Genomic DNA, 12995 nt, shown 5'->3' with positions numbered 1-12995 from the left:
AGTGCACAATGGAATGAAACGCTGCCCGGTCTGCACCATCCCGATGATTGGTTGTAGGTTGGACAGTTGTCATCCATAGGATTTTCATTGGCTGATTTTTCAAAGTAGATCACCAGGCCTTTCTTCCTAGTCTATTTTAGTCTAGAAGCTCCACTGAAACCTGTTCAGCATCATAGCAACTTGCAGACCTCCACTGACAGATGCGTGGTGGCTGTGCATGAAGTGCATTGGCTGAGAATCAAACCTGAGTCTCCCACATGGAAAGCACGAATTCTACCACTGAACCACCAAGGCCCCGCATAGGATCTAGTTAGTCTCTCCGTTTTATGGATAAGGAAACTGAGGCATAGGAAGGAATTACAGCCCAAGGTCACACAGGGATGGGGGTGGGACCCAAGCCTTCTGACTCCAAGTCCAGGGTTCCTCCTACCACACTGCAGAGCCTCCTGTCCTGGAACTCTCAGCCTGCCTGGCCCCAGGCACGAGGGCTGGCTTTGTGAGGGAAGCCTGCGTTCTCCCCTCCACACCATCCCCCCGGTTACCACAAAGGGAATCTTTTGTCTCTGCCCAGCAGCCTGCCAGGCCAGCTGCACCTGTCCCTCCCCAGTGATTGACAGGACCGGGAGACAAGGACAGTTCCCCCTTCAGAGCAGGGATGCGCCTGGGCTCCTAGAGGTCTGTCAGCCCGGCCCCACCCAGCATTATGGAAATCCTCCTTGAGGCTAGTCCCCAGGAGAGAATTCCGGGTTCCAGATTCTGAGATCATCATCAGCTCTACATCTTGAGTACTTTAGAGTTATCGAAAGCATTTTCACATTCCTTACCTCAACTATGTATGCACCTGCTTTTTATTCTGCTTAACATATTATAGGCATCTTACAGCTTTAGAAATTCTTTTAAAACCGTTTTTTTTTTTTGAAGAGGAAAGGAATATTTTTTAATTCTCTTTTTACAGATGGGGAAAACAAGTCCAACAGAGGTTAATCGAGTTCCCCGAGCCAGTCAGCCAGGTGGTTGTAGAATGAGGCTAAAATACTTATCTCTTGACACGCAGTTGAGAGCTCTTTTCCTTAGAGTGATGTGCTGTTGAGCAGGTTTCCTTGGGGAGCTTCTGTTTTGATAAGAGAGAGCAAACACACACAATAATCAGAAACATCATCCTAGTAGTGGTGCCTATGATATTCCAGGGACAGGGCTGAGCCCTTCCATTCGTTATAGAATTGAATCCTCCCAATAACCCCGCAAGCCTGTGGGGAAACTGAGGCTGAGAGAGGCCAAGTGCCACACAGCTAGTCAGAGGCAGGGTTGGCATTCAAATCCAGGCTCATCTGACTTCAAGGCCTTTATATTTTTACTGTGCTATGTGTCTTAGCTTCTTAGTGCTGCTGTAACAGAGATACCACAAGTGGGTGGCTTTAAAGAACAGAAATTTATTTTCTCACAGTTCAAGATGCTAGAAGTCAAAATTCAGGGCGCTGGCTATAGGGGAAAGCTTTCTGTCTTGGCTTTAGGGGAAGATCCTTGTCTCTTTCAGCCTCTGTAGCCCTGGTGTTCCTTGGTTCCTTGGCGATCTTCACATGGTATTGATCTTCCCTGGTTTTGCTCACTTCTGTGTCTGTGCTGCTCTCTTTATAACTCAGAAATGATTAGGTTTAGGACATACCCTACACTGGTATGACCTCATTAACATAACAAAGAAACCCTATTCCAAACAGGATTATACCACAGGTGTAAACCAAAAACCGAACCTGTTGCCGTTGAGTATATTCTGACTCATAGCGACCATATAGGACAGAGTAGAACTGCCCATAGGGTTTCCAAGGAGTGGCTGGTGGATTCGAACTGCCAGCATTTTGATTAGCAGCTGAGCTCTTAACCGCTGTGCCACCAGGGCTCCTCCACAGGTTTAGAGGTTAGGATTCCCACACATATTTTGGGGTAGGGAGAATGCAGTTCCATCCTTAATACTGCAACAACTTTAAAGGTCCTGGGAACTGGACTGGAAATTACAGTGAGGTAGAAATTAGACAGAAGGCATTTCTAGGCATGAGTACATGTGTATTCCTGCCCCCTCAAAGCGGACCAACGCTTAAACTAGTGGCTTGAGCAATGAGTAGGTGGCTTGAGCCAGAAAAGGGTCCCTAGAAGCAGTGGCTCTGAGCTACAAGGGAGAGATGGTTTTAGGCAGGAGGGCTGGCTGTGTAGAGCTGAGGTGAGAGAAGGCCTGTAGTCTGCTTAATTTAATCTCAGAAAGCAATGGCTTCAATACTAGAGTCAAAAACAGTTGGAGTTGGGAGACCATCTATTCTGTTTCTCCACTTTATAGATGATAAAACCCAGAGAGGCTGAATGACAGGGTAGTTTCAATTTAAGGAAGAGCACTACAGTGAAAGCTGTCCCAAGATGGAATGAGCTGCCTCGAGGAGTAGTGAGTTCCCTGTCCCTGGAGGCGCTCAAGCATAGCTCAGCGACTGCTCGGAAGGATGCTACAGAGGTGGCTCCTGCATTAGGTGGGAGCTTGGACTGGATGACCAGTGAGATCGCTTCAAGCCCACAGAGTCTGTGGTTCTCAGCCTGGCTTAGTTACTATTTATTGAGTACTTAGTATGTGCCTGGAGCCCTGGTGGTGCACTGGTTAAGCGTTTGGCTGCTAACCAAAAGGTTGGCAGTTCAAATCCACCAGCTACTCCTTGGAAACCCTATGGGGCAGTTCTACTCTGTCCTATAGGGTCTCTATGAGTCAGAATCGACTCCATGGCAATGGTTTTTTTTTTTTTTTTTTTTTTAATACTATGTGCCTGGTCCTGTTTAAGTACTTTTAGTTCTTTACATAGATTATTTCATTTAATTCATTAAGCATTTATGGAGTGCCTACTATAGGCCAGGCACTGTTCTAGGGGCTTGAGATACATCAGTACAGAAAAAAAATTCCCTGCCTTCAAGGAGCTTACATTCTATCTGTAAGAGACAGACACAGATCAATAAATACATAATATGTATATATACATGTATGTACATGCATATATGTAGTCCCTGGGTGGTGCAAATGGTTAATGTGCTTGGCTGCTAACCTAAAAGTTGGAGGTTCGAGTCTACCTAGAGGCACCCTGGAAGAAAAGCAAGGTGATCTACTTTGGTAAAATCAGTCATTGAAAACCCTATGGAGCACAGTTCTACTCTGACACACATGGGGTCGCCATGAGTCCAAGCTGACTTGATGGCAACTGGTTCATATATGTGTACACACACACACACACACACACACACACACACACACACACACACACACAGTGCTAGGGGGACAGTTAGGCCAGGGTAAGGGGGATTGGGAATGTGGGGCTGGGGGTGGTGACGGTGATATTGCAGTTTTAAATCAGATGGACAAGGTGACATTTGAATGGATTGAGAAGGTAATATTTGAGCAAAGATTTAAAGGGGCCGAGGGCGTGAGCCATGTAGCAAACCGGGGGAAGGGTGTTCCAGGCAGAGAGAACAGCCAGTGCAAAGGCCTCAAGCTCTCATGCCTAGCTTGCTGTGTAGGAGGAACAGCAGGGGTTTCATGTGGCTGCAGCAGAGAGAGGGAGGGTAGTCGGCAGGGAGGTCAGACAGGTAAAGAGGCAGATCATGGAGCACCTTGTGGGCCATTGTGAGGGCTCTGAGTAAAATAAGAATACAAAGGAGTATCTTGTTTTGCTTTTCCCTTGACTTGCAGGAGTTGGGGTCTTTGTTGTAGTGCCTGGCACAGTGCCTGGAGAGGGAGGGCCATGTTGATTTCATTCAAAGAACATTTCCTCCATCACTCAGGCCCACTTCCTGGCTAAGAGGGAGAGCAGGAAGTAGCCTTGGGATGGATCCAGCAGAAGCCCTGGGGAGGGAGGCACCTGAATGCCTGCGGGTGCTCTTTGTACTGGAAGAAGAGTCTGGATGTGCTGTGGCCAGCGCTGGGCGTGGGGTAGGTGAGGTGGGAACATGGCCTGCCGAGGCTTGGGCTCAGGCGTGCTGTGTGCCTGCAGAACCAGTCTTCAGTATGGTATCATGTGTCTGAAGAGGCTGAACTATGACCGCAAGGAGCTGGAGAAGAGGCGGGAAGAGAGCCAGCATGAGATCAAGGGTAAGCTGCTCAGGCTTAGGGGGACCCCTTGGAAAGGGCGTGGGAGCAGCCTTGGGGAGCAGGGCCTGCCCACTGACCCCTGCCTTGGGCTGAGCAGAGAGAAGGCATTCTGTGCCTCTGGAAAGCTCCAAACCTGAGAGGGAAGATCCAGCCCCAGCCTTAGGGAGCTCCAGTCTAGTGAGGGAAGCATTGTTCATGCCCAGAGGATGCTGCCATTTGATGGAGAAGAAACAGTCCCTGCCCAGTTGGCTGTAACACCCCTCCGCTCCTCTGCAATGGCCACCAACTAGACAAATGCAGTGAATCCCCCTGGGACAGTGAAACATGGGTTGGACAGGAAAGAGAGGCAAGTCTTAGTAAGAGACTGGGAAGGCCGAGAGACTAAGAAGAGGGCCATTCCACCCTGAGGGCAGTGGGATGCCCCATGCACGGAGGCCACAGGCTGGCAGGGATGGTGTGAGGGGGTGATGGTTCTCCAGGAGCCCAGGGGCCATGGAGGACAGAAGGAAGGTGTGGGAACCAGAGAGCAGGGTGGACTGGGGCTCTGGGTCTAAGTAGCACTATTTCTCTGTCCCTAGAGGGGCCTTGGCCAGTCTGTTGTCTTGTTTTGCCTTTTTTCTTCCCCCACCCTTCAGATGTGTTGGTCTGGACCAACGACCAGGTGGTTCATTGGGTCCAGTCTATTGGGCTTCGGGACTACGCAGGAAACCTGCATGAGAGCGGTGTGCATGGTGCCCTGCTGGCCCTGGATGAGAACTTTGACCACAACACGCTGGCCCTGGTCCTCCAGATCCCCACGCAGAACACCCAGGTGGGCCACCTTGTAATCAGTCAATCTCTCTTTCCCTCTTCCTTTCCCACCCCCCACCACCACGGAGGCTTAGGGATTTGTGGGGGCTTTCTGGGGCCTGTGCCAGAGGGGATCACAATGCCCTCAAACCTCCAAGTGGTCCCTGTGAATAGCCAAGTCCCCTAAGGAGCATGGGCCCTAACATAAGAGCACTTTTAGCGCAGGCCTGGACATAGGACACCGTACAGTGTCAATCCCCACACTGCTGTGGTTACCCCGTCTCCTCCCCATCCCATCTTGGCAGCTCCGTGCCTACCTTTACCTCAGCCTGCTTTTCTGACCTGACTTTTCTGGAAGGAGAACTAGCCCTGGGGCCCGAGGGGATCAGAGAGCCCATATCCCTTTGTCTCCCATCCTGGGGATGTGCTCCTGGGCCCTCAGGCTTAAGAAAGCTAAATATACCAAACAACAGCCCAGGGCCTCTCCTCGTCAGGGCTTTGTCTCACTGTCAGCAGCTCGGAAGATTAGGCATCTCCTTAAATTACGTTCCTAATTATTATGGAGCTGTCATCTGAGAATATATCTAAATTGTCTTGAACCTATTTATATTTTTGGCCTTTGTAACTTCCTGTGGGTAATGGATTCCAGAAGTGTACTACCTGTTGTATAAAGTGCTTCCTGATTTTATTTGTCTGGCTCCCCCTGGGGAACTGCCTAATCCTAATATTCTAGGTTCAGTAGGGGTGTTTGTACTTGACCAGTTCTCACCTTTTGTGATTCCATAAACTCATTGTGTTGCCCCTGCGCCCCAGCCGTGGTCTCTCCAGACACAGTGGTCTTAATTCCTTTAGCCTTTCCTCATATAGATTCGCCTCCGTCCCCTGATCATTTTAGCTGCCCTTGTCTGGACTGTTTGCAGCTGTCAGGTCTTTTGAAATTCAGCCACCAGAACTGCGTGGGCTATTCTGGGAGCAGATGGGTTTTGGCTTGTGTATTGTCTGTAATGCTGGGCACCGTGTCAGCCTTTTGGGGGGTGATGGCAGCACACAGGACCATGTGTCCCCAGAACCTCCCCTGCCAGATAGCACAGATCCCCTGGTTCTCTAAGAAGTTAGATTTTTCCCCCAATGCAGTTTCTCTTCACTTGCCTGTGTGGAAGCTGGTCTGCCACCTTCCTGCCCACTCACGGCTTTGTGAGATGTTTCAGAAGTTCATACCTGTCATCTTCCCTTTCCACTACCCAGAGGGGCAGTGTCATCTGAATACTGGAAAACTTACTGCACTCCCCTTCTCAGAGCGTTTCTAAAAATGTGGTAACATGTTTCTACTACTGACAAAGACTGCCCTTATGGAGCTCTGTGGTTCATCTCTTCCACCCAGAAATGACCTTGGGCTTGTTCTCTTTTGTTTCCTATCTAAGTGCATGCAGTTTTGTAGATAACGGTAGATCTGTCAGCACTAGAAGGGACACCTCTCTGTTGCTTTGTACACTTTCTTATTTTCCTGACCCATTCGTTTATTTGAGAAGCCCTGGTGGCACAGTGGTTAAAGCGTTCAGCTGCTAACTGAAACGTCAGCGGTTCGAATCCACCAGCCGCTCTGTGGGAGAAACGTGGCAGTCTGCTTCTGTAAAGATTACAGCCTTGGAAACCCTATGAGGCAGCTCTGCTCTGTCCTCTAGGGTCCCTATGAGCTGGAATCAACTTGACAGTAATGGATTTGGTTTTTGGTTTTGGTTTATTCATTTACTTCACTATTGTGGGAAGCAGTATCTAACCCAATATGGAACCCTTTATTAAAGATGGTTAAAAATATCTGTTGGCAGTTTTGAAAACTTTCTTGTTTCTAGCATTTCCCAAAACTCCGAGTGAGTTAAACACATGGGAGGCTTAGAGGTCTCAATGCACCACCCAGCCCAGGAGAGTATCCCTGACGATACAGTCTTCCAAATTTAAGCTTTTGATGTAGAACCTTATCAAATCTATTTATTTGATCCAAGTAAGGTAAGTTCTGGTTTTCCGGGGTCTACGTGCTTATTTACCCCTTTCAGAAAGGTGGTAAGGCATGATTTTCCCTTAGAGACAAAATGTGTTTTTTTTCCCTGTAGGCAAAGCCTTCTCACTTATGTTCTGTGGTCCTTTTTTTTTAAAAAAAATTATGTTTTGCTTGTTTGCACCATATGAAAGAATCCTAAGATTTACAGTTTTCACTTCTAAGACATTGAGGTTTGAAAGAGCAGTGTCAGAAAGGTGTATAAAGTTTCCAGATACTTCTCCCTAATGAGCTAAATGCACTGAAACCCCCCATCTCTGCCCTCAGAGCCCGAGGAACAGGTGAAAGATGGCATAGAGGTCATAAACTATAGCCCCTCCCACCTTTCCCCCTCTTGCCCTATGGCCACAGGCACGCCAGGTGATGGAGAGAGAGTTCAACAACCTGTTGGCCTTGGGCACAGACCGGAAGCTGGATGACGTGAGTACCTTGCCCTGAGTTAGGGGCCTTGGGGATATGGCCATGGTAGGATTGAAGTTCATGAGTTCTGTTTTCCCTGGGCTGGTAACTCATAGGGTGGCCTAAGGGAGGAGAGCCAGAGGGAATGGAGATGACGTTAGGGAGTTGGGAAGTCAGGGCCAGGCCTAGCAGGTCTTTGGGCAGCAATAGGCTGTGGAGAAGTCTCTATGAAACTCTTTCCTTGTACAAAATCTGAAGGCTCCTGTCTTGGTTATCTAGTGCTGCTATAACAGAAATACCGTAAGTGGGTGGTGTTAATGAACAGAAATTTATTTTCTCACAGTTTAGGAGGCTAGAAGTCTGAATTCAGGGTGCCATCTCAAGAGGAAGGCTCTCTGTCTCTGTCAGATCTAGGGGAAGGTCCTTGTCTCTTTTTAGCTTCTATTCCTTGGCTCCTTGGTGGTCTTCATGTGGCATGGCATCTGTCTTCCTCCTGTCTCTGCATGCTTAATCTGCTCCTTTTATATCTCAAAAGAGATTGACTCAAGACATACCCTACACTAATACTGCCTCCTTAACATAACAAAGAAAAAACATCCCAAATGGGGTTATAACCACAGGTATAGGGGTTAGGATTTACAACACATATTTTGGGGGGATACAGTTCAATCCATAACAGCTCCTATATGTTATACTTCTAGTATCTCCCACCTCTGTGGCCCACCCTCCTGACCACATAGCATCAGAAGTTTCCTCCAAAGGCCATATCTGTGGGACCATGCCCTTTTATTTCTCTCTGAGGCCCCATCTCTTCAGTGCTATCAGCTATCAGCTATCTCCAGCCTGCACTTAGGACTCCACCCCATCCCACAGTGTGCGGTTGTTTGAGGTTGAAGCTGTGTTGTAGTAGTTAAATTACATTGCTCCTCAATGCAGTTAGCCACAGCAAAACACACAGGTCAAGACTGTAGGATCATACAGATTCTTCTCTAGTTTCACTCTTGCTTCTACCTTCATATCAAGTTAAAGCTTTTTCTCTCTCAGCCCTTCAGTCACTGACGAAAGAAAGGCCCTGCCATTTGATTCTTTTAGGCCTTACCTTGGAGTTTAGGCTGGACTATGTCTGGGCCATCGTACTCCCCTTACAGATGTCTGCCTGAACTCACTGCTGTTTCCTGTAGATGATCCCCCTCTTCACCCCTGCCTCCTCCTCCTCCCTTCCCTCTCCCTGCTCGCTTTCCTATCACCAACACCGTCTGCCCTTGGTTGTCAGGCCTACCTTTGCTGACTTGGCTCCAAGCAAGTTTAAAAAGACTATTTTTAGCTTCTCCATCTTAAATCAGATCACTGTTTCTGACCCCCATTTTCTGTGCAGCTTCCCTTTCTCCAAACCCCTGCCCCCCACCATCACCTCTGTGTAGACTTCTGGGCCTTCCTTTGTGGCAGCATTCGTGTTACCTACTTTTCCTTAATTGGTTTTACCCACCTTTGTAGAACGATTGCCCTGCCTCAGGAGACAGGGCACACTCAGGAATACACAGAATTTGTGGAGGGGTGTTTTCTACACAGGTACCCTGAAGTTTGGAGTATGTTATGTATCAGAGTCTGCTATTCCAACCAAGGAGATAAACTGCCAGTCCTAGCTGTCCCCACTCTCAGAGACCTGATTTTAATTTTCCCAATGCCCTCTGTGATGTTGACCCTTCCCACTTACTCCCCACACTCCTAGAATTTTAGCTTTCTTGGTTGCTGTCTAAAAAAGTGACTCCCATATATATCTAATTTAGAAAGCTATGTATTCTTTCAGTCATTAAAAAAAAAAAAATCTTTGAATGCCTACTCTGTGCCAGGCACTGCATCAGGCTTGGTGGCACAGTGGCAACAGACATCTCACTTTATGCTAACGATCATCGCGCAAGACAGGTGAGGAAACTGAAGCACAAAGAGGTAGAGTAACTTACCGGCTGTCACAGAGCTGATGCATGGCACAGCAGGACCAGAGCAACATGTGTGCGGTTCCTGTCTCCTTCCCCTGTATCTTGCTACTCTTGGGAGCAAGGGGCGCTAGCTGGCCTATCAGGCTTCTGGCGTTGGGGTGGAGTTATTGAGTAGGTGATGTCATCTGGCAGCATGATGGGTTTCTGGGATGCAGCTAGGTGTGCGGCTGGAGAGGACTGGTCTTGCAGGAAGTTTTAAGAAGTAGAAGGCCAGGTCCTGGGAATAAGGTGTGATTAGAGGGGAAGGGGTGTCTGAGAGCCAAGGGAACTGCTTTCTGCCCAGCCGTCTAGCACATCATCAGCAACCTTGAGCTCTCTCTTATAACTACTCCCTCTGCCAGTTCTGGTTCTTAGTTTTCCCTCTCACACTTCAAGGCTCTGAAGGGCTGCATCCATTTCTCCCCCTGTGTGGAGGGCAGGACTCAGGGGAGATGATGATGATGAGCGGAGCAAGAAGAACATTTGACTATTAGGGGGCAGGAGAGGAATACAAAAAACACATCCTTAGGGTTGGCTGAAGGTAGAAATGGAGAGAGAAAGGGAAAGGGGGGGCAGGTCTTTGTTCCGGGCTAGGTGAAATGTGGGATCATGGGGAGGACAGAAATGATGAGGAAAGTGCCTAATAAACTCAGGATGGGACACCTGTATAGGGAGCCAACTGCCATCCATTTATTTCACACATACTTGTTGAGGGCCTGCAGATGTGCCCAGGTGCTACTTAGGTCCTGGGGATACACTGAATGGAACAAGAAGGATCTGCCCCATGGAGCACAGAATTTGAGAGAGGGAGAGGGATTATGAAACAATCACATATGTACATGTAAAATCCTACTAGGACAAGTACTATGACAAAGAAGTATGTGGTGCTAAGAACTGATCGAAGCATTTGGCCTACTCAGGGCACTAGCAACAAACCTTGAAGAGGTTAGGCCTGGAAGAGGGAAGTGAGGCTGGAACAGGTGGGTCAGTGCCCCTTGTTCTTGCTGGTACCACTCTGCCTGCACCAGTTCCAAGAACACAGGGGTGGAAGGAGATGAGACACCGGCTGGAGGGCTACAAAGCAGGGTGGATGTGTGAACTCCAAAGGGTGGGGCCCTGTAGGGCTGTGGCTCTGGGTGTCCTTTGGCAGAGATGGTTATTTTGGAGAACTGGCCTACATTGGTGAGGGAGCAGATGGCAGAGGGCTGCTGGCAATGTCCCTGGGAGGAGCCTGCCTCTGATTGGTCATCTGCCTGACCCATCACTGTCATAGGGTTCTCTCACTTGATCCCATTAGGGATAGGCAGCTGGAGAAATAGGTAGAGCAGGATTTACTATTTGACAGATAAGGACACTGAAGCTCAGAGAGGTCTCTTAACTTGCCCAAGGTCAGATAGTGAAATGGCAAAGCCTGGGTTGGAACCCAAGTCTTCTGACTCCTGACCACTCTTCCAGCATACAGGGACTGCAGCCATACTGAGGTCCCAGAAAGGCAGGAGAGGGTGTATGGGGACCTGGCTGGGGACCACTTCCCATGGGGTGAGGCTGAGAGGAGGAATACCCTAGGTTGAGGAGAGAGGTCAACGGGTATCCCAAGCCAGGTTTGTGAAGGCTGTGGTGGACAGAGTTCAACTGTGAGGTGACAGATCCGCCTAGAGGGGACCCCCACTCCACCTACAGACAGGGAATTTCAGAGCCTCAAGAGCCCTTGAGAATCATCCACTGCTGCCCCTTCATTCTACAGATGGAAAAACTGAGGGCCGGAAAGGGAACGGACGTGACCTTGCTCCTCTTTCCAAAGGGATGGGAGCAATGTCTCTAGAATCAGCCATGACTACCATCCCCCTAGACAAGGAGTGAGGGTGACAAGTCTTATCATGCCCCTTGGGCCTCTGCGTGTCTCCTTGGTGCAGGGGGACGACAAGGTGTTCCGCCGCGCGCCCTCCTGGAGAAAACGCTTCCGGCCGCGGGACCACCACGGCGGCATGATCGGCGCCTCGGCCGAGACGCTCCCCGCCGGCTTCCGCGTGTCCACTCTGGGGTCCCTGCAGCCGCCACAGGCCCCGCCAAAGAAGATCATGCCTGAAGGTGAGTGACAAGCTGGCTGGGCACTGCCGAGGCTACCAGGGCTCGGGGTGCTGCCCTGGCATCCCGGGACCCAGCTGGAGAGGGCGGGGCCGGGCTGGCGCTGGCGCTGAGGCGAGGCCAGAGGCTGGTTGCACCCCGCCGGGCTGACGCTCCACTAACGGCGGCCTGGGCGGTGCGGTGGGGCCGCTGGGCCGGGCTTCCCGCGAGCGTGTGCGCGCACTAACCCGCCGCTCTGTGTTCTCCCGCGCTGCCGACTGCTCCCAGCCGGGATGGCGGGGGCGCAGAGACTGGAGACCTCCACGGTTCGGACCTACTCCTGCTGAACCCCCACCCTCCCGCCCCGGGTCTGACGGGGTGTGCCCGTGGCTCGGGGTAAGTGGGCCCGGCCCGGGGACGCGGGGCGCTCCTGCTGCCGGCCCTCTGCCCGCACACGGCCTCCGCTTCCGTGGGCCCGCCGGCCCGCCAGCGGCTTCCCCGCGCCCGCCTCTGGCTGCCGGCCTGGCTGCTCGCGCGCAGGGCCCTGCTTGCCCTTTCCTGCTTCCTCTGGCCTTGGGCACTTCGCGCTTTGAAGCACGCCACCGTTTGCCCTTTTGTCTCCCAGGGACTAACTGCCAACTCACTGCGCTCTGCCTGTTTCTCTCTTTCCTAGCTCACTCCCACTATCTCTACGGACACATGCTCTCCGCCTTCCGGGACTAGCCACGGCCCCCAGGGCCGGCTCCCTCCTTCTGCGCTTCAGGGCTCTGCCGGCCCTGACCCCTCCTGCTTGTTCCCCTTCCTCCCACGGCTCCTAGTCTCGTCTGTGACTTTCCAGTTGCCCGGGATCTCAGAGTATTCTCGTCCAGCCCCTCGACATCCCACTACCCCCAGGCCCACCCTGTGTCCTCTGTAAGTCTCTGGTGGACCTGGCTGGGGGGTGTTTAGTGTTGTGGAGGCACCCAGGTTGTCCATGCTTGGGACTGTAGGGGAGGGAGAGGACGGCAGCCCAGGGTCAGTGTGACTCCACCCTGTCTCTTCTGGACCTAGCCTGGTCTGGACTTCGACCTCTGTCAGGGACCAGGACCCGGTGCCAGGGGCTGGGGATTGCCTTTCCAAGAAAAGAGCAATTCAGACTCTGCCCCTCTTGGGCTGTTCTGCCTTCTGGGTCCCTGTCCATGTCCTGGATGTGCCAGATGGGCTGACATCTGGTTTTGGCACCCCCAGTACTATCCCTTCTGCAGCCCATCTCCACAACTGCAGCTCTGGCCTCCAGTACTCTCTTAGGAGCTGGGAGGCAAAAGGATGGTGTGGCTGGGGAAGAGGGAGACTGAAGTAGAGGTTCCAGGCCCTTCCTTAAGCTGAATCCCAGGTGTGAGTTTGGGAAGAATCTGAGAGAAATGGACCCCTGAGCTTTGGGCCATGGGTGAGGATGGAGAAGTTCTTAGTCCTCCCCATCCCCACCCAGTGAGATGTGTACACAGGCCAGCCAGAGGGAGAGCGAATGGCCTCAGGTAGCATTAAGCCCTATGGGTAGTGGGAATGCCTTCTGCCTAACCATAGGGCAGAGTTGCTGCTGGGCTGAGGGGAGAGGGAGACCAGG

The 12995-nt window shown here is 51.1% G+C and overlaps 1 protein-coding gene across 2 annotated transcripts in view; it reads left to right on the top strand.

Moving 5' to 3' along the window:
* Window positions 1-12221, top strand: part of PPFIA4 (PTPRF interacting protein alpha 4) — a 43502-nt gene extending 31281 nt beyond the window's left edge. Inside the window, exons 25-29 of one of the 2 annotated variants that reach the window (XM_012555230.1) lie at window positions 4014-4111; window positions 4747-4922; window positions 7305-7373; window positions 11242-11416; window positions 12066-12221. In XM_012555230.1, the coding sequence (XP_012410684.1) occupies window positions 4014-4111; window positions 4747-4922; window positions 7305-7373; window positions 11242-11416; window positions 12066-12115 (568 nt within the window). In that variant the 3' untranslated portion in view covers window positions 12116-12221. The remainder of the gene's footprint in view (window positions 1-4013; window positions 4112-4746; window positions 4923-7304; window positions 7374-11241; window positions 11417-12065) is intronic. The other variant, XM_012555231.1, reaches the window with a different exon arrangement.
* Window positions 12222-12995: the final 774 nt, after the last annotated feature.

Source organism: Trichechus manatus, unplaced genomic scaffold (assembly GCF_000243295.1).
Source record: "Trichechus manatus latirostris isolate Lorelei unplaced genomic scaffold, TriManLat1.0 scaffold00035, whole genome shotgun sequence".
NCBI classification, from domain to species: domain Eukaryota; kingdom Metazoa; phylum Chordata; class Mammalia; order Sirenia; family Trichechidae; genus Trichechus; species Trichechus manatus.
The sequence above is the reverse complement of the archived record's forward strand: the minus strand, read 5'-3'. Positions and strand labels throughout refer to the sequence as shown.